The 21,031-nt window shown below is 32.2% G+C and overlaps 2 protein-coding genes across 2 annotated transcripts; both read right to left on the bottom strand.

Annotated features, from left to right (window-relative positions):
• Positions 1-307: 307 nt before the first annotated feature.
• Positions 308-3,213, bottom strand: LOC148877609 (RNA-directed DNA polymerase (reverse transcriptase)). The gene has a single exon (XM_088946674.1). It carries the CDS (start codon positions 3,002-3,004, stop codon positions 695-697), a length of 2,310 nt encoding a protein of 769 aa, XP_088802800.1. The 5' UTR covers positions 3,005-3,213; the 3' UTR covers positions 308-694.
• A 4,717-nt stretch (positions 3,214-7,930) lies between these two features.
• Positions 7,931-15,705, bottom strand: LOC148877608 (GDSL esterase/lipase At5g45950-like). The gene is made up of 5 exons (XM_088942225.1): positions 15,204-15,705; positions 13,117-13,247; positions 10,632-10,865; positions 8,349-8,595; positions 7,931-8,239 (listed from the first exon to the last, which is right to left on the bottom strand). Exons 1-5 carry the CDS (start codon positions 15,484-15,486, stop codon positions 8,049-8,051), a joined length of 1,086 nt encoding a protein of 361 aa, XP_088798351.1. The 5' UTR covers positions 15,487-15,705; the 3' UTR covers positions 7,931-8,048.
• Positions 15,706-21,031: the final 5,326 nt, after the last annotated feature.

Below are 21,031 nucleotides of genomic sequence, written 5' to 3'. Positions count from 1 at the left end.
AATTTCATTAATTAATTTTCTCATAGATGAATACATAATCTCCACTTAATAATGGAGTTAAATACATTTACCCTCTTTAATTAGATACAAGAAAAAGATGTTTTATAGAAAAATAAATAAAAAACGGTTTTCAGAGCTTTCGACCATTTCCTAACTATTAAATTTCATTCATGCTATCTTCTTTTTGAGATGCCTTTGGGTGTCCAAGAATTGATATTGAAATTTGGTACCAACATTACAGCAGCTTTTGCATCCTCCCAAACACAACATAGATGAAAGGAATAAGAGAGAAACATCTTGCTCCATGTTCGTTGCACTATAAACCATACATATCAAGGCTCCATTTGCTTCAATGTAAAGCATGTGGAAATTTTATGTACAGGGGCAGAAATAATAATTGAAATATTTCAGTCAGAAAAATTATACATTCATTTCACAGACAAACAAAGATGTTTGCTACAATACCAAAAGAAAAAAGTTTAGCCATGGTAAATTGTTGATCTGTTGAATACAGAACAAGTGGAAAATTGTTAGCCTCATGCCACAATAAAGTCATTTGCAAATTTTAAGTGTTGGTATAAAGCCATCAATTCAGCCATTAATAACATTCAATTTCTCACATTACCCAAAAAACTGCCAAGGATGTGCTCTTCATGTCTCTTGAAAATAATGGGGCCAAACTTAACAGTCTTCTTTAGCGCACATCAATAAATGAAGTACAATCAATGTCTTGGAGAGTGATTCTACCCAAGAATAAATCACTTACATGGTCAGAACAAAGTGGGAGACACTTCTTGTTCAAGCTTTCATGAATAGCTCCCATTCTTGAAACCCATTTTTCTTCATTTAATGGATTCACATTCAAGCGGTTTTGTAGTAACCGAATACGATAAATAACAACATCCATTCTATCACAAAAATGAGCTATACAAGAACATGCAAACTGCTCATCAGAAACCAATCTGATCAAGGCCATGGATAGAACACCATCTACAGGTTTTGGATCTGAAAGATTTTTATCACCCATCATTTTAATCTCCCTTTCTGTGGGAAAGTAGATTTCTTCCATGCCATTTGCATCAGATATTTTCAAATCTTTACTATAATGCTTAATGGCCTCTCGTTTGGTGGATTCATGCTTTTCTGCTAGTGTTAATAAACAAGAAAACCTTAAGTGATAACTTACAACTGTTTTCACCATTTTGAAATTACGGCAACAGCAAAAGAAATCAAGCCACCTCTGTCCTATGCCAGCATACCACTTGATAATATCAGTATCTTCCAAAGGGATAAGCAACTTGATTGGTCTTGGACGCCCCATAGAATTTGTAAATCCAGCCATTTTAACAGCTTTCCTAACTAGGTGCATGGGTGCAGCAACTTTCATACACAATTTTGTCAAATCTTCCACCGTACTCTCTGAGTACTTTTTCATCTCTTTTTCTTCTACATGTTGTTTTTCTTCCTCTAAAGCTTTTCTGATTTTGACTGGATTCAAGTACTTGTCAACTTGCATTTGGAATTGGTCATAAGCATCCACAAGGTCATGGGGCAATTGATCCCTAATGGATTTTAAATAGAAAAATTCACCTGCAGAAAGTAGTCGGTGCCAATTCTGACGCTCCTCCAAAGACCCAAGGAACTCTTGTACCACTTCCTCTCCCCAAGCTCTGAAGATATCTCTGACCTCTGTCTCAATATGAAAATCAAACTTGAAACCATTAGACTGCTTCAACTTCTTGAAGACATGATTTAAAATTTTCAACCCAAGTTTCTTCCTATTGGTCTCTCTAGCATTTCTCAATTCCAAGGCTTTTGCCTCTTTCTGTTTAAGGTACTTCTTCCGAGCTCTAATTGCTTTTTCTGACATGGGGGGATGCAAAACCGAAGGAAGAACTGCCTGAAGCTCCACCCCTAGAAAATCAATCTTCTCTGAGACAGCACTGTGGATTACAGTATTTAATTTATCAACCTTAAGTTCCAATTTCCCCTCCAAAAACTTCACAATCTGATTCTTCAAATCCATAGTCAGCATTTTTGAGCCAGACGTTATAACCAGTATTTCATCCAAATACCTAATTGCATAAACCCTTATACGTTTATGGAAAACATTAGATGAAGATAAAAGTTCATTAGAATCAAGTTTTGGATTTTCCTCATCCATCCTGAGACGGATATCTTGGATTTCTTTATCAAGACCATTGAAGAAAACATTAATGAGAATGGCACTTAAGGCACTTTCTTGAGGAAAACCTCTTCCCATAGAGCAACCACCAAATTCAATTCGTAAAACTTCAGACTCAAACAACCTCTTAATAAGATTAGTCAATAGTTTATCTTCTATTTTTTCTTCCATAATCAAACTCAGTTTTCGAAAATGGTGATCACAAAACATGTGCGGACTAAACCTAATCCTAAACCACCAACTGGGGTCTTCTACAGAACTCTTAAGATACCTAATTGCAGTGTGCCTCCCCATACCCACACGCCCTCCATAAGCAAAGGTTGCGAAACGCTTGTCATAAACAAGCTCCAAAACCATCCGAACTGCTTCAACAACCACTTTCAGATTCAGGTTTGGAAGAACCAAGGACTCACCTTTCTTTCTTGATGGCAACATCGTAATGCAACAAGATTCGACATCAAATCGTTCTTCTCTAAGTTCACGAGCCATTTCTTCGACCGAGAACCTCTTTGAGACCGAGTCAATAAGAGAAGACGAACCGGAGGAAGAAGTTCCACCATGATTCTTCGTCCTAAGGTTTTCGCAAGCAGTGAGAAGTACACTGGGAGTGGATATAACGTTTTTTACGAGGTTATAGAATTTTCCATGACTATACTGCTGGAGAATCAGGGTTTCAAGTTGGGTTCTGTTAATGGGTTTCCAATGTTCTGATAATAACGCAGGCGATTTAGAGCAACCGGTGAGTGAATGAAATCTATGGTGGATGAGATGATTTATTCGAGCTTCAACAGCCTCAAAATATAGGAGAAAAACTCTCATGACCAAGAACTGAAATTGTAAGCTCAATGTTCACCCATAAAAACCTTGTTAGTCGATGCGACGGGCAACGATCACTAACCACTGCCGTCCATAGCCCGGAGGCGCGGAATCGAACCTGCGTATCTGCGGACTTTTATGGGAAGCAGAAGCTCAGTGCACGTCACGTGCTACCTTCTGACCTCAGAAGTCAGAACGCTGCTCACAAACAATGTACCTGTGTCCTGTGCATGCCCACAAAAACTCTGCCTACGAGATATGACAACTACGGATTGGAAATATCGAACATCTCTACCCATGGAACACCAACATCATGTATTAAGAATATTCCCTATGAATGAAAAGGGAGATATTCTAACGCATAGTTGTTATATCCCGTGTGGCATATCCAAATTCAGGCCTTATTCATTCTAGTGTAAAGAGGGAGTAAGTTGGTGGGTCTCGTAGAATTGAAATAAAACTGTATTCAGCAGCCATTATGATAGGGCCTGCGGAAAACAATTTTTGCTTCTTAGCTAACCAATACTTTCGACTTTCCCACACACTGTCGAAAACTCAAGACACTCCTGCCCTGTCCCTTATATACTTGGTAACTAGTCAGGACCCGTGCAATGTATGGGCTTCATTTATAAGCAAAATTAAGTATGAAGCTCAGTGACATTTCCAATTAAGTTGTGTTCATCTAAGTTTAGTTCAAGTATTATTTTTTGGGTTATGTCTAGTTTATCCAATCATAATATAAGTCACTCTTTAGTTATAGTGGCCAATTTTCTATTCTCTAGATAAATTTGTATTTGTTTGTGCCTTTAACATTTTTTTATTAATTTTTATTGATTTATTATTATTTTTGTATTATTTTAAGATAAAATTATAAAAAAAAAACATCTAAATAGTAATTCTATAAATCACCTTTGTGTTTTTACCCTAACAATGGCCTCCCCAATAATTTTGAAAAAAAAAAAGTACAAATATTTCCTTTCCCTTGGCTTGTCAATAATAAAGACATTGAAGCTACCAAAATACCCTTATCATTGTTAATGCATTATCATACATAATTTAAAGTTTCACCTTTACCCTCAACTAATTCATTTTGCCACACAACATTCAAAAAATTATTCTCTTTACTCTTCTTGGACAAAGTAGGGCAAAGGGGGTGAAGTGAAGTAAAACTAATGCATTAAATCAACATTTTTTTGGAATGATGACTAAACGAATGTATTTGCACCTTTTTTTCAAAACAATAGAGGAAGTTTTTGTTAAGGTCAAAACACTAGGAGTTTAATAGGATTTTTGAAACACCCAATAATGTTTTTCTAATTCTTTTATTTTTAAATTGATTTTAAAATAGTCAAACTATATTTAAAATTGATATTTTTTATTTATTTTTTTAATTAATACAGATTTAATTTAATTTAAGTATATTAATTTTTTTATTAAAACTAAATTCCTTATGAAATTTAATTAACTATATTACTTTTTTATTTTTTTAGTAGAACTTAAGATGCTTTTAAATTATTAAAAATTAATTATAAAACTAATAATTATTAGATAATTTTGTATTAGTTTTATATTAATTTTAATTGATATCTGGTTTTAATTTATCATATTTATTTTATTAATTAAATTCTTTTTATATTAATAAAAATATTTTTATCAATAACAATAATTAATATTTATTTTTTATTTTATTTAAGTAACTTACTAAATTATTTTTATTATGGATAATTAATTTTTATTATTTTTAAATTGGAACATAAATGGATTTATAATTTTAAATGGAAGTAGATTATTTAGCACAACAATATATCATTAAATATCTCAATTTCAATATAATTAATCTTTACTAATAATTACAATTTAATGTAAATATATCTAACATATATAAAACTATAATTAAATTGAAATGGATATAAATATGGATAAAATTAATGAATTTTGTGAAATTTAATGGAGTAATGGAGATGAGAGAGAATTAGTGGCATTAGTTATTAAAGAAGATAGTTAATGGCATAATTAATGAGGAGATATTATTAAAAGAGTTAATGGGAAATAGTGGGGAGAGAGAGAGAGAGAGAGAGAGAGAGAGAGAGAGTTAATGAGGAGTATTAAAAGTCTTAAAGGTGATTGGTTTGGTTTTCAAACTGTCATTGACTTGGATGGTTGGACCGTTTAGCCCGGAATTGACCCTTAACCTGTATCTTGGCCAAAAACTATTGACTTAGTCAACGACCCACTGACTTATATCTTGGCCCTTAACCTGTATCTTGGCTAAAAACTGTAGACTTAGTGAACAACCCATTGACCTGGGTGGTCGAACTGGCATCCCAAACAACGGTTTTTTATCATTTTTTATTTTAAGTATTTTTATTTTTTAATTAGAATGGATTGTTTGTTTGAACTGAACAATTGAACCACTAACCCAAAAACCTATGGTTAAAGCGGTTCTAGTTTCCCGGTTAGTTTTAAAACATTGGTGATTGGGCACTACTTGAGTTATTTTGTTCAATTTTTAAATTAGGAAATTCAAAAAAAATAAACAAATGACTTTGAGAAAAAACCATAAAATAGGAAAGTACCAGCTTGACACATTCCGTTTTAATATGTAGATATAGATAGATTTATTATTCAAACTAATACTATATCTCTTTTTAAATACCCTAACAACATTTCCCTAGCATCATAATCCAACCCAAAATATATATTTACATGCAAGTGCAAAATTAACAAGGATATAATGAGAGCACACGTGTATGAACTGAGTTCCATAACCAATTACAAATGAACCACGCTAATGTTATATACATATGAGGTCTATTTATGTAATTTAAACAATTTGGAAAAAACTATGATGTTGGGAAGCCATGATAAAAAATTCACTCATGAATTTTGATTAATACCACATATTGATTAACACATTTATGATATTGGCTGATTCGTCACAAGTTTTTGACATATCTATCTTATACATTATACATTATACATTTTTTATTTAAAAAAATATATTCAAACAAAAGCATCCATCACAATAATTATGACACAATCCAGACGAGTTCATATCTCCGCCCCACAATGTCCCACAGTACATCTCTACCATATATTGGGAATATCTCCTGATGATAGTATCATACCCGATGATATTATCATCGGGAGATGTTTCCAATAAACGGAGGGGATAGTACTGTGGGACATTGTAGGGTAGATCCCTTATGGGGTGGAGATTTGAACTCAACCTGGACTAGACCAACACTAAAACAAAGAAAAGAGCTCAACCAATCCAAATTTAATACCACCAAACGCAGGAGTACACTTATCCATGACCTAATGCATGAGCCAACCAAAACGGAGGCCATCCAAGAGCCTCACTAGATTCATAGATATCTTTCTCAGCTAATATATGGGTAATGAGTTACATATTACAATACTGGAGGCCGTTTGACAAGCCTTTTTGAGAAGATCTTCCGGTAGATCGGACAGTCAAAAAATGCATTAAGCTTTTACATAAAAATCTAAGCAGTTTGAAGTTAATTTAGCTATTGCATGTCTTTCCGTGCATCTTTTTTATGTCTTTTCACGCAATAAAACGAAAAAAATGCAAAAACTCAATTTAAAACTTCCCAAAATCAGTTCAAAATAGGTTTTTTGTCTCTTCAACTCACCGACTTCAAGTGACTAGATATATTACGAACCAAACAGAAAAAGACGAAGGCACGGGTCTGTCCAACTTATAAACAGGCGAAAAACTGCATGGAAAAACACACCACACGGGCTTGATTTATCCCTTTGCCCCATACAACTTTAGGAGTTACTAGTGTTAATTGCACGTGCAATGCACGTGTGGACGTAAAAATGAAACTCTCATGCAATATATAATTATGATGATAGTAAATATGTGATTTAACTTGTATGACGTGCGCAGGAATCAAATCAAGTATCCCTTTATAGATTATATAAATAAAGATATATAAATTTATTATTATTATTAGAAAATTCATTCATTTCATTCAAGCAGAAATAGCAATACAGACAATTAGGACTACAACCACCAAAAAGTTTGATTCGTTAGAGGTGTTCGGATCTCCAACCCAATAAAAACTCTACCCAGACATTATTATAGTCGTACATTGACAATATCTTACTATATGTTATCATCGATAGGAGATGTTTCATGTACAGCTGTAATGTCTTATGGTTAGGTGTGGGTAGATCCCGATTGTCATTAAAGAGCTATCTACTTACAGGGACTTAACACCCGGACTCGCCTTGTATTATTTCAAGTCACAATTAACATATATATATATATATATATATATATATATATATATATATATATATATATCACATGTTATTTCACATAATTCTTTATTGGTCTTTTTAAATAAAAAATATTCATTACAATTATTCTTTTACCCAACACTCATAATAATGTATCGTGCATACAAAGTTTCAAAACAGTTCAAATTGTATTATTTTTCAAATATTTAGCCAAACATTTCTTGAATGGGGTGTTATATATCTATACTACTAATAAAATAGTGAATAGTCTCATTTTCTGGACTTTTTATTAAACATTTTTATCATTTATCTAAGCAACATACAACGGGCATAAAAAATGGCATATATACCTTTTACTCTCACTCCAAAAATTGTCCATTTATAACAGTTAAGAAACTATTCACTTATAACTAATAAAAAACTGTTCACTTATAATAGTTAAGAAACTGTCCACTTATAAATGTTTAAAAACTGTCTATAAATTATAAGTAGTTTTGTGTTGAAGATACTATCACGTGCAAATGCACATACATATTTACTAGTTAATAATAAAATTATCAAAAAATACATGAATATATTAAAACTTTCTTTTGAGTCTCTTAAAAAAATTGCTTTCAGGGTAAAACAAGAGGGAATGGAAGCATGTAGAAGACTTAATTCCAGGAGATGGGCTTGCTTTTATTTTTTATGAATAACCACAATGGCCAAGTACAGATATATATAAAAGGGAATGAGAAGAAACAATATAAATATATGAGTCTTTCTACTATCACACTTAGGCCAGGATCTTTTGGCTGACGGTTCTGAGAGCTTCGTTGGCTATAATTCTATACATCTGCTCTGTGGGATGAACAGAATCCCAGAAGATATATTTGCTTGGATCCTTACATGTGCTCATTCCTCTACATGTCTCACCAACTTCAATCGCCCCTGTCCCACAGCACCCTCTGGAAGTCTCAGTGAAGCCTAGTCCAATTCATGAACATAAACCAACATCATTCTTCAAGGAATATAATTAAAATGCACAAGATGTTACAAGCTGATGATTTCTGATCCAAATTGAATGTATACTCACCATATCTTGTTGGGTTGCTCATGGTGCGCTCAAAGATAGCATAGGTATCTACATATGCAGTCTTCACCCCAAGCGACGTCCCTATGTCAGTCAGTAAGTTTCTTACCTTGGAATTGAATAAGAAGGATGCTTTGTTGTAACTATCGGCACAGCCTGTTGTACCCGTTAATGTCTTGACAAGTGGCATACATCCCAGTGGAGGGACCCCCACAAGGACAAACTGCATGGCACCTAGCCCGTGCAATGTCTGCCATTTAAACCAGAGCCGGTATTATGGAAAGTTGATGAGAAAAGGAGGGGACTAGATTGAATTTGAATCACAGATAGGGACCGGGTTAGGCCAGGTTGCGCTCAGCTAAAACCCAAATTGGATGGGTTTGGGTTAATCCTTTTTTTTCAAATTTTACTGTTTTGTTGAAGGGTTCAGGTCAATTCAGTTTTAAGAACATAGTCATCATCATGCTTTAGGGAAAAAATTGCATTTAAACCTCAAATTCTTGATCTCCTTTAATAAAAGATTTTCCTTTTACCAAAAAAAACAAAAAACTTAAAATTCTTGGCATACTTACCAGTGCAAGTCAGTTACCCAATTTAAAGAAGGGAAATCTTCACTTACCCCCACCTAACAAATTTTAACTTCACCTTATATTTGGGAACAGTGACAATAGGGTCTATTAATATTTTAACAAAATCCCGACCTCTGTCCAAATTGCACCCTTAATATACATAAGTTTACATACATAACATACATACACACTTGCTTACATATGAATTACATAAGTAATCACATTAATGCATGTTTGTATAGTATTTATAGATACAAATATTAAGTTAGATTCATACTTTTCATTCCTGACCTAACCCAAACTTCAACCAGACTTCTTTTGGGTTGGGTTTGAGCTAATCCGGCTCAAGTTTCAGCCACTGGTGTAATGGGCTCCTTAATGCTATGTTTGGTTTGAAGGAAAAGGTAGGGAAGGGAAGGGAAAGCCAGGGAAGCATATATAAGGTTTGTAAAGGTTTCATTACTTTTTCCTGCATTTTCCTTCAAACCAAACATAACTAAATAGTCATTTTGGAGCTATCTTACCGCTACTTGTTGGATATCACACATATCTAGGCATTGAAGCTAAAAGGTAGGAAAAAGTTTTGCCCATTAAGACTGTTTTTGGTTGCAGTGCAATTTTATTTGCACTAGTATAAATGCATGGGAGTGCAAATGAAAAGAATGCAAATCCTGATTTAATTTTTGAGTTTTATTTTATTCTGTTTCAGGTTTTAATTTACTTCATCTGTATTGTAATCAAACAAAATAAGGTAAATTTTGAAGTAAAAGCAAATCATAATTTGCACTGAAATCATTTTCACTACCATGATCTGCATCAGTACAAATGAATTTGCATTACAACCAAACACAGCCTTAGGCTCAATTTGGAAGGAATACAAATACAAATTTGTAGTGTAAAAATTTCTATTTTGTATTATTTTGTATGTATTTGTATTCTACATATTTTTATTTGTACTCCTTCCAAACTGAGCCTTGAAAAGAGTACAAATACAAATATGTAGAGTGCAAAAACCTTGTATACATATTTATATTTGTACTCCTTCCAAATTGAGCCTTAATTTTTTTTTTTTTTTTGTGCAAGTGTTCTTTAAAATACGCTATGGATAGATGGACACTTAACCAGCATTATATTGAACGTTTGAGTTTTTTTCTCAAACTGATTGCATGCCCTTTGGTAAAACTTTAAAAACACTTGCGTCCTAAATATAAGGAGCCAAAGATAAAATCTAAAGAAGTAATGTTTGGTGAATAACATATATAGAGACAAAGGTGGGTATCATCAATTAAGCCACTTGATTGGCTTTTATCTCAAGCCTTTTTTTGTGGCTTAGGCCTAGTTATCCTTGTTTAATTTTCATTTGAAGCTTTTTATGCAAGAAAGAAACCTTTGTTTTTGTCCCTTTCTTTATTCAGGCTCAATTTGGGAGGAATAAAATATAAATATAAATATATAGAATGTAAAACCTTGTATTTTATATGTATTTGTAATATGCATATTTGTATTTATATTCTTTTCAAACAGAGCCTCAATCTCACATACCTCTTATACAGTTATACCATCATGCAATATTTAATTTGATAAAAAATCTGAGAACCTCCATTAATTTTCTATGCCCCCTTATTTTTTATCAAACCAAACATAGCCTTAGGTTGTTTCTTCAAATCAGCCTTGAAAGAAAAGAAAGAAAAAGGAGATAACAAAGAATGAGAGCAACCTTAATGTCATTAGTAATGCATGTGGCAAGGTAATTTAGGTATCCTTCCAAACTATATTGCTTTGGGCGAGTTGGTTCCAAGAAGTAATTCTGAGCGAAGTCATTCGTGCCCATACTCAATACAAAGATTGCATGTTGAATGATTTCTTCCGCTTTCTTCTCTCCAACCAACCTTCCAAGATGTAGCTTGTAATGCATAAAATATTTTATTTGCCTTGAGAACGACAACACATTCTGCCACATCAAATATGAAATGAAAGATAATGAATTGTTGAGCATGTGGTTTGCAAAGAAACAATTAATTGTGTTTATAAGAGTACACGATTTGCATGGTTCAGGTCCGAATCAGATCATATATATATATATATATATATGAGAGAGAGAAGTTGTTTCTAAGTCACAATGCCTTGGTACTGTTTATATATATATATATAACTTAGTGGCAGTTATATGACTTAGGCTATGTTTGGGAATGTTTATGTTAAAAATAAGTGTTTATTGAATAAATTTATTTTCATTTGGCACCCAGTTTTTTCAACTTCTTATTTTAAAAAATAAGCACTTGTTTCATATTGGGCGTTTGGTGATCTTTTTCTCCAAGGCATTGTGACTCTTTTGTCCTCCATTTTCTTTCAAATTTTCAAAATACTCGATCCAAAGCAAATGAATAAAAGTACTTTGATAGAAGTGCTTTTATAAAAATACTTTTACAAAAGTATTTTTATAAAAGTATTTTCGTAAAAGTGTTTTCAAATAAAAGTACTTTCGTAAAAGTGTTTTCATATAAAAGTACTTTCATAAAAGTGTTTTTGTAAAAGCATTTTTATATAAAAGTACTTTTATAAATGTGCTTTCGTAAAAATGTTTTCCTAAAAGTATTTTTATAAAAGTGCTTTTGTAAAAGTAATTTTATGACTAGTGAAGGGTATAATTGATATTCTAAAAATTTACCGAGGACAATTCTGGGAGAACAAATATGAATAAGTGTTTATTATATGAACACTTAAAAAAAACTGGAAATTTAGGTTTAAAAAATAAACACTTTTTTCGGACTTATTTTCTAAATACGAATAAGTGCTTAATGGTATGATCCCTGCCCAAATAAACATGGCCTTAGTTCTAATTATATATGACTAGTGAAGTTTCCTGCTGGTTGAAGGCCTAAATGGGGTTTGGAATGAGAGAGAGAGAGAGAGGGGGGGAGCATTCATTTAAAGCTGAAGTGGCTGAAATGAAAGACTTATCTTTTATTTTTAATGGATAACATAATTAAATAATAAAATACTCAAAGGCAAATTAATAAATCTAATTTCATTTTCATCCATTAAGGAGACCACAGTTGGCTTCAAAGAAATAAAAATTAAAGACCATACAACCTCCTTAATGACTTGACTTAGGGAAAGCAATAAATTCTTTAGTTCAGTCGTATTCAAACGCCCCTTAGTCCCTTACACATTACGATATTAGAAGAGACATGACTTAGCCCATTGGCCCATATAACCATGTTGTAAATTTAGGAGGTTTTTACTTTAGTCCCAACTAAAAGGCACAGAAGTTTGATTCATTATGGAGCCCTCAACATTTCAGGGACGCAGGTTGCATTGTTACTAAGGGTGTCAATGGAGTGGTTTTGGATGGAACCTCGTCCAGTTTAAAATCAATTTGGACAGATTAAATGGACCAATAAGACATATTGGATTGAATCATCCGGTCCAAAATATTTATTAGATTGGATTGGACCTCGTCCATTTGTAACAAATTTATATTGGATTGGGTTGGATTAAGCCAATATCTGATTCATTGATATATGATAAGAATATATGTGTCAATAGACCGGGTGGGTTGAAACTAAATTAAAATGAATTTGAACAGATTGGATGGTCCAGACATTGAATTGGATCGGTCCAAATTAGTCCAAAACATTCATTAGATTGGATTGGACCTGATCCATTTATAATGGACTCACATTGGACTGGATCAGATTGAACCAAATCCAGTCCAATTGACACCCTTAATTGTTACAACTCATACTTAGGCTATGTCTGGTTACAGAGAAATAGCCCTCAACATTTCATGGTTATTATTTCCCTTCCATGAAATGCCCTCAACATTTCATGGGAGGGAAATAAGGAATGCCAAATGTGGGTTTCCCTCATATGTTTCCCTTTCTTTTCCTACATTTTCCTTCAAACCAAACATAGCCTAAAATTTTGCCTGTTTAGAGCTAATGAAAGACAAACACTTTAATAGCAAAAGAGAGATAAATCCTTAAAATAAAGAATGCCAAATGCAGCCTAAGTGTTAAATAGTGCATATGCTGATGAATCATCACTTTTTTAGATGATGATTCAGTGTCAAAGGATGACATTATGTAGATGGCGTGATACAGTGCTATGTATTCATCACCCATTGACCCAATTGGGGCCAAGGAGTGATTGACACACCATGGCTCTGCATGAGAGGTAGAAAGTGGGGGATTACATACCGAGAAGTTGGCTGTGAGATAATCGTAACCAGAACCAGCCGATGCAAAACTGACTCCATGTAAAAGGTTTTCTTGAGTCAAATGCCGGTCCAGAAAGCCTGGAATTATCTTTGTATAACCTAATGCCTCAGCTGCAAAAGAGGAATTACATTACAGGAATATAATTACTTAACTACTGTAACAAGTTCTGTATATTCATGTCTTCTAAATTATATGGAAATATCTTAAAATAAAATGATCATCAATCACTTTTTCATACCCTTTATTCATAACATGGCAATTGGCATCCATTATTTTCCTTAATTAGTTTGTTTACCGTGTAAATTTCATTTGCACTGGTGTAAATGTATGAGCTAGAGTGCAAATGGGTTTGAATATAAATTCTAGTTTACTTTTGCTTCATATTTAATTTGACTGTCTTATTTATTTTTTAGAAATAAAATAGAAAGTAAAATGATGTGATTCCTTTGACACGAAGGAAGAGTAATGCTACTTATTTAAGAGAAATATTATAGGAAGAAAAATAATGTGATCCGCACTTTATATGAGATAAAATGTAGGAAGTTGATGCAAATTTTGTATCAAATATAGTAAAAAATGGATGCAAATTTGAATCAGGTGTAAAATTTGCATTACGAACAAATAGAGCTTAAAGAAGTATTGGAAATTGTTCTTATTTTGTTAAATGGAAACAATTCTCCCACTCTTACGATGGAAGACACGAGAATACTAGCTACAAGAAATTAAAGTAGCTTTATAAATCTTGAATGTGGGAATCTTTGTAATTGGCTGGTAGGTGTTGAGAAAATAGGTCAATTGGAAGAACTTTGTAAATGTTTTATATTATTAATTATATATTCCAGCACAAACCACCCCATCATCCTTAGGATGTTTTTGATTTTATAGAAAATAAGAGAGAAACCTAAGTTGAGAGAAAGTTCTTGTGGCTCTATTTATTGCAGTACGAATTTGAATCAAATACAAATTTTGTATCCAAAAAATTGATGAAAAATTTTTGCATCACCTTCCTCATACCTCAATTATATGCATAGAGTTATTTCCTATCCCAAATAACTCTATGCATATCTTCATTTTCTTAAGGGAAAACTCCTCATCAATATCTTGTACTTTAGGGGTTGTGTCAAGTCAGTCCCTGAACTTCAAAACGTGTCTTTGCAGTACCTTAAACTTTCAAATTGTGTCTAATAGGTCCCTATTTGTTAATAGGCGTTAATTGATAAGTAAAATGACATAAATACCCTTCAAGTGTCATCTAATTTTCTTTATTTTCCACTTCCACATAAATCAATTCAAGAGCTAGGCAACTTGAAATGGTAGCGCTTCATATGTGGTGATTGTGGCGGAGAATCGTCGCATTCATTAATGTTGAGTTCCTATAGTCTTCTTTTGCACATCTAGGGAGCAAGAGCTTCAATTGATCGGTGTTCGATTTCATAACCCTTCTTCCCCTTTCCTTCTTTTAAGACTTGAATAAAATGGATAAAATAATCAAAAAAATATCATAAAGGGTAATCTTGTTATTTTGAAATTATTTAATATGCACCTGATGTCACATGACAATATTGACTAACAGTCAACTAACAACAGGGACCTATTAGACACAATTTAAAAGTTTAAGGTATTGCAAACTGATAAGGAATTTTCCCTTTTCTTAACTTAACTAGTAAAAGGGCATGTGTTATATGAAGATAATTAATATTATATAATGAAACTTAACTTTTATGGCATGCATTAAACCAAAGCAAATATATAGAGAGACAGCATGGGGACCACTTCATTTTACTTCCACTTTAGGTACTTCTCACAAACAAATCATAATAAACGAGAATTTATACTCAGCCTATTTGCACTTTCATGCACGGGAACCGATGCAAAAGAAATTTCCACTGCAAACAATGAGCTTGAAGAGTTTTGTTTCTCTCGAATTATGATTCTATGAAACCAAACACAACATTGGTGAATCAATCTTGAGTGCCAGTTTGCATAGTATGCCCATTGAAGACAAAACATGCAAGAATAAAGTAAAATAAAAGAAAAAAAAAGGATATAATATACACAACACATACCAATGAAATCTGTGGCAAGTCTTCCATTGCAAAACCTTCCAGTAGGGCGAGAATCAAAGAAATCCCTCCCATAGGGAGGGAAATTGCTCTTCAAGGTGGTGGTCAGAAAGTTGTTATTTCCAGGATCGACGCTCGAATCACCGAAAACCAAGATACAAGTCATGTTTTTCCGATTTATCAAATGTCTCAATTGGCCAATATTGATAGCTTGTAGACACTTGGGCATCGAAAATAATATAGATATCATCATTACCACCACCACTATCACCTTCACCATTGTCATCTTCTGAGCATATAAAGCATGCACCAATACTGCCTAAAAAAGCTAAGGCCTCTCGGACTGAGCTGGTGTGACAATGGTGTATGAGCACATGCATTCCTTTATATAGACCTGATTGCATCTCTGTTGAATGAAAAAGGAGGTCGATCGGCGCTTGCCAATCGTTATCCTACCAAGAGGATTTAATATCGTGGGGAAGTTAGCAGTTATGTAGGGGCGTATAAAGATAGCTGCTTGTCTACCTTGTATTATATATTGAAGTCATTTTGATTTGATTAGGTTTACGGTTGCATAATGAATTAATGACAGAAAAAGTAGGTTGGCTATAAGTGCATGACAACCAAGAAGAGAAATCATTCCAATTTGACACCCCCAGTATAATCTTTATCTTTACCGGGGTTTGAGGGAAGGAGAGGTGATAAGTGAGTAGAAGGGAGAGGAGAGAAAATAAATGCAGAGAGAGAAGCCAAAGCAAGTATATATACGCCGTTGTGACAAGCAAATCAATTGGTCAGTAGGTGGTGAATGTGGATGTCGTTATTGATTGTAGCAACGATAGTATTAAATGGGTCACCCGCGAGATTGACCATCACCAACTACCTCCCTTGAAAGCTTTTGCCCAATTAATGCCCACACTTTTCTCATTGGATCGATTCTATTCTATTGGCATGCATGGGATAATATACAAAGGAAGAAAGGTTATCATATAGTTTAAGGTGACATCTGACATCTATATATAATTTAATTATAGAAAGTGACCACTGTAATGCATGGATTGGTAATAAGGATACTCAAATGGTTGTGGGCAAGCTTAAATAGAATTTGTCTCATGCGTGATTATTTTATTTTAAAAAAAATTAATATATATATATATATATATATAATTTATAAGAACCATTTTGGAGTTGCAACTTTCAACAACCAACAAAATTTTAGTTCAAAATTCGAATACGAAAAGTTTTAGCCTCTGGGTGCTGCTGCCTTACTGAATCCATATTCAGATTTGAGCCATGAGCGGTTTATTTAAAAAAAAATAAAAATAAAAAAAAAAAAACTCAGCCAACATCTGAATGATTCATCCAATTGAACCATTGAAACATTTGACTCAATTAGTGGGTCACATGCTAGAAAATAATTCATCTTTTTGTATTTATAGTGATTTCCATCATTAATAATAATAGTTTTTTAATTATTTACTATTTCTTATAATATGATGAATATATAATAGTTTTTAATTACTTACTTTTATATTATTATATGATTTACGATGTCATAGGCCCATATGGTTGAACCATGAACCCACCACAAGCCAAGACAGTTAAATTGGTTGCATTGATCCAATCCTTTTTCAATACAAAATATAGATTAATGCTATGATAATTATTTACTTGAATTGATTCTTTTAGTGTATGTGTTATTGGAATTTGAAAAATATGGAATAGACATATTGATGGACCCCTGTTTTATTTTTATTAAATTTTATTACTTGTTTTTATTAAATCAAATGCATATAATGTTTTGGATTAATTAAATTTGGTTAATTAATATTTTTGTAATCTAATATACAGAATATTTTGGTTAGGAATGAAGTAGCCCAATTAATTGATTTCTTCATTTTAATGTTATTAGACATCTAATCTTATATCATTTTCATATTTCATTTTTAAATAAACTTTCAAATATAGTAAATGGAATATTGAATCATATTAATGTTAAATTAAATAAAGATATATTAATTATTAGACATTTTAGTTAGTGATAATTGAATTATTAAAGTCTTTTGAAATTAATGAAAATTAAGTTCCTATTGTCTCTTTGCTACTTTTATCTTTTAAATCACAAAAGAAAAGAAAAAAAAAAAGAGAATTTTCAGGGGTCACAAAACATAGAAGACTATCGATGTAGACTGTTCCCTTTATATGACTATTTATCAAGTTTCCCTTCATTTCCCTACATTTTCTTTCAAACCAAATATAGATTAAAGGTGTCTTATCTATCTATCTATAATATATAAAGCAAATAATTGTCATAGGTTCCGAAAGGATCATAGAAATTGAATCCAAATGCCATATATTTTATATATGGTAAATATATACTTGTACACATGCATAGTATGTGTACAAGTATATTTTATATATGTGCTCTTACCAGTACTATAGAAAGTCTATGCATGCCTCGATTTTGATGTAGTCATAAAAGTTAAATCAAAGTATTTCTTATCTTACTTGGACGCATGCCCTTACATTAGTCTTATATATAAACGATGAAAAATAATTATAAGTAACAAGAAAAAGAAAAAAATAATTATCATTAAGGGTGTCTTTGTGTTTTCAATTGAACTTTTTGTTCATAAAAACTTGTCTAGCAAATAATAAGAAAATTCTATTTAGCTAAAAAAGCAAATAATGGAAAAGTTAAATTGGTAATGGAAACACCACCACTTAATCCACATTATCTCATAAAGTTTTAAGGGTATGTTTCGTTCGTAGGAATAGGGGTCTGGAATTGGAATCAAAATGGATCATTCCGATTCCAGACATTTGGTTGGGTGGAATCAGAATTCGATTCCCATTCCAAGCGGAATGGCAATCCACCATTTGAGGGAGTGGCCATTCCCAACCCACCCCCAGGAATCAGAATCTCATTCTTGTTTCTTCAAATAACAAAAGATCAAAATTACATTAAAGCCCTAAACACTTTTTACTATCCGATTTCAACTTTTCTACCCCTCTCTCACTCATCTTCCATCTCTCTCTCCTTGCAATTGAAGAAGGACAGATTTGGACTAAAGCTCCAGTGATGGCAAGGTAAGTCACCATCGATTTTGCTCTTTCTCCTCTCCTATTCTTCTTCTTCCTCTCCTTCTCTTTCTCACTCTTTTTCACAAAAAATAAAAATAAAATAAAACTCATTAATTTAATGGGTCACCTGTTCAACCACCAGGTCTGATCTGAGTTTGACAACACTACTTTTTCTATTTATTTTTGTTCAAGTAGAATGTTGATAGCGATTACTATCATGATGGATAACTATACAAATTTTCCTATATGTTGAACTTTTGCCCTATCTTATATTAATGGAATTTTCAGTCCATTAGATATCCTTTAAAGCATAGCTCTTGACAATCATACGAAATGGGAGGCCAAGGGTTCTCATGCCATAATTATCAATCTAAATTAATATTAGGGCATTTAAGTGGTGTTTGATAGATCTGAAAAGTTAAAAAGATATTAAAAGTGTTTGAAATCTAGAAAGAGACATAGTTTCTTTTCGACTTTTTAGAGGCTCTGAATAAAGAAGGTTGTTTGTGTTGGATCAAACCTTCAGCATCTAAAATTCATTGATTTTACTATTTTACCCCTAAGATAGACTATTAGGTAGTTTTCAATTCAATTTGCATTATTTCATAAAATATAATTTGTTAAACTCAAAATAATATTAAAAATTATGAGTAAATTATAAAAAATAAAAATAATGTATTAAAATATGAATAAAATTGAAAATTTATCTCAATTTATAAATCAAAAATAAATTATTAAGAGTTAAAACAATAATGTAGTAGTGAAGACCGTGAAGCAATAAAAAAAATTAATAATCATCAAATTAATATCTAAAAACTATTAAAATACTTAATTATTAATAAAAATTAAAATAATTAATAATTAATGAAATATAATTTATTAAAATAAGGATAAAATTGAAAAAAAAACATATCAATTTATAAATTAAATAAATTATTAAGAGTTAAAATAATAATGAAAAGAGTAATGAAGACTATAAAGTAATAAAAATTTTAATAATTATCAAATTAATATCTTAAAACTATTAAAATATTTAATAATTGATAAAAAAATAAAATAATTAATACAAATATAATTTATAAAAATAAAAAATATTTTATTAAAATAAGAATAGAATTGGAAAGAACCACTATTGCTGCTGAGAGTTGCAATGGCAGTGGTCAGAAGATAGGAGAGAGAAAGAGAGAAAGAGAGAAATCAAAGAATTTTCGCTATTGACAGTTACAACGACGGTGGTGGGAAAGAAGAAGAAGAAGAAGAAGAAGAAGAAGAAGAAGAAGAAAATGAGAATAGAACTTCCTAGCAACAAATCTCCTTTCTCGAACCAAGGGAGGAGTTGAATGACCTAAATCTTTGGCTTATATGAAGGGAATTACAAGTTTCAAATTTCTATGGGGGCTCTTTTGTCTTTCGCCCACGTCTGAAATGCTTCTTAGCGCGTTAAGCACCACCTAGAGAGACTTTTCTATTTAGATCTGAAATTGGGTTTCAGATCTGAACATCATACCCAACCCAAACGTATGTGGCATCTAAAAAGCAACATTTTCAGACTTCAGAGATCTAAAAAGTGATATCAAATGCCACCTTAATATATTAGTGCCAAGGCAAAACCAAGGATATGATAATGATAAAATTTAATATTATAATATCAAAAATTAATTTTTTTGACCTAAACCAAAAACTAATCAATTATTCACTTTACATAGTATTAGCAAAAGAACATGTTTTACACAATTGTGCAATTAAGTACAAACATAAATGATTTATGATATTCGCATCTAAATTTTATCATCTGCATGAAAAGGAAGGTAAGTATCCAGTAGAGAGAGAAGTGAGGAGAATATAAGCTCCACATGCGAGTAAGGCCAAGCAATACAAGATCTCAATGCCATAATTAGTGGTGGAAAGGAATCAAGCACCTTATATATAGATAGATAGATAATTAATAAATAACTTTTATTATATTTATATGCACATATATACATACATACATATATGTATACATACATACGTACATACACACATACATACATATATATATACGCACATATATGTATGTATGTATGTATGTAATTTTTATAATTCTTATTTTTTTGTATATAAAATAAAAAATTTGTATGTATAATTTTTCTTTTTTATAGGAAGCTTGTCTCATAGTCAAGCTCGAACTTGCAACCTTTTGAGCTGAGCTGAATTTGAGCTTAAATTTCTAGTTTGAGTCGAACTCAAACTCAAACCTAACATTGTTTTGGCAAGCCAAACTCGAATAATCAAATATTTGGCTCAATTCGGCCTAGCTCATAACTACCACTAGCCATAACAAATAGTGGGTTGGGTAAATACATTTTAGGACTTTGACCGCAAAAGCCTGACTATTTAGCCATCCCTCCCCACCCTCAATTACATGGTACATACCCCCCTCTTTTCCCACCTTCATTCCTTTACATGGTCCATATTAGAACCATGTCACAAGTGTTATCATCATAAATTTTTAAAGCATAAAAAGTGTAGTCTTGTTAAGTTGTTATCCATATTAAAGAGAAGCATTAAGTGATGATCAAAATTTTTTTCTCCGAGTGAGCCCTCTTCCTACACACCCTCATCCCCTTTTTGGTGTAAAATGTTGGGTAAAGAAACTATTCATAAATTCTCTCTATAATGTGTTTATAAAATGATTTTCTAAATGTTCACATGAAACTAATATTGCAGGTTATAAAATCATTAACTTCATTCAAGGTTCAAAATAC

Source organism: Nelumbo lutea, chromosome 1 (assembly GCF_056320005.1).
Source record: "Nelumbo lutea isolate HS-2025 chromosome 1, American lotus-T2T, whole genome shotgun sequence".
Classification (NCBI taxonomy): Eukaryota; Viridiplantae; Streptophyta; class Magnoliopsida; order Proteales; family Nelumbonaceae; genus Nelumbo; species Nelumbo lutea.
This window is presented reverse-complemented; position numbering and strand designations above follow the sequence as displayed.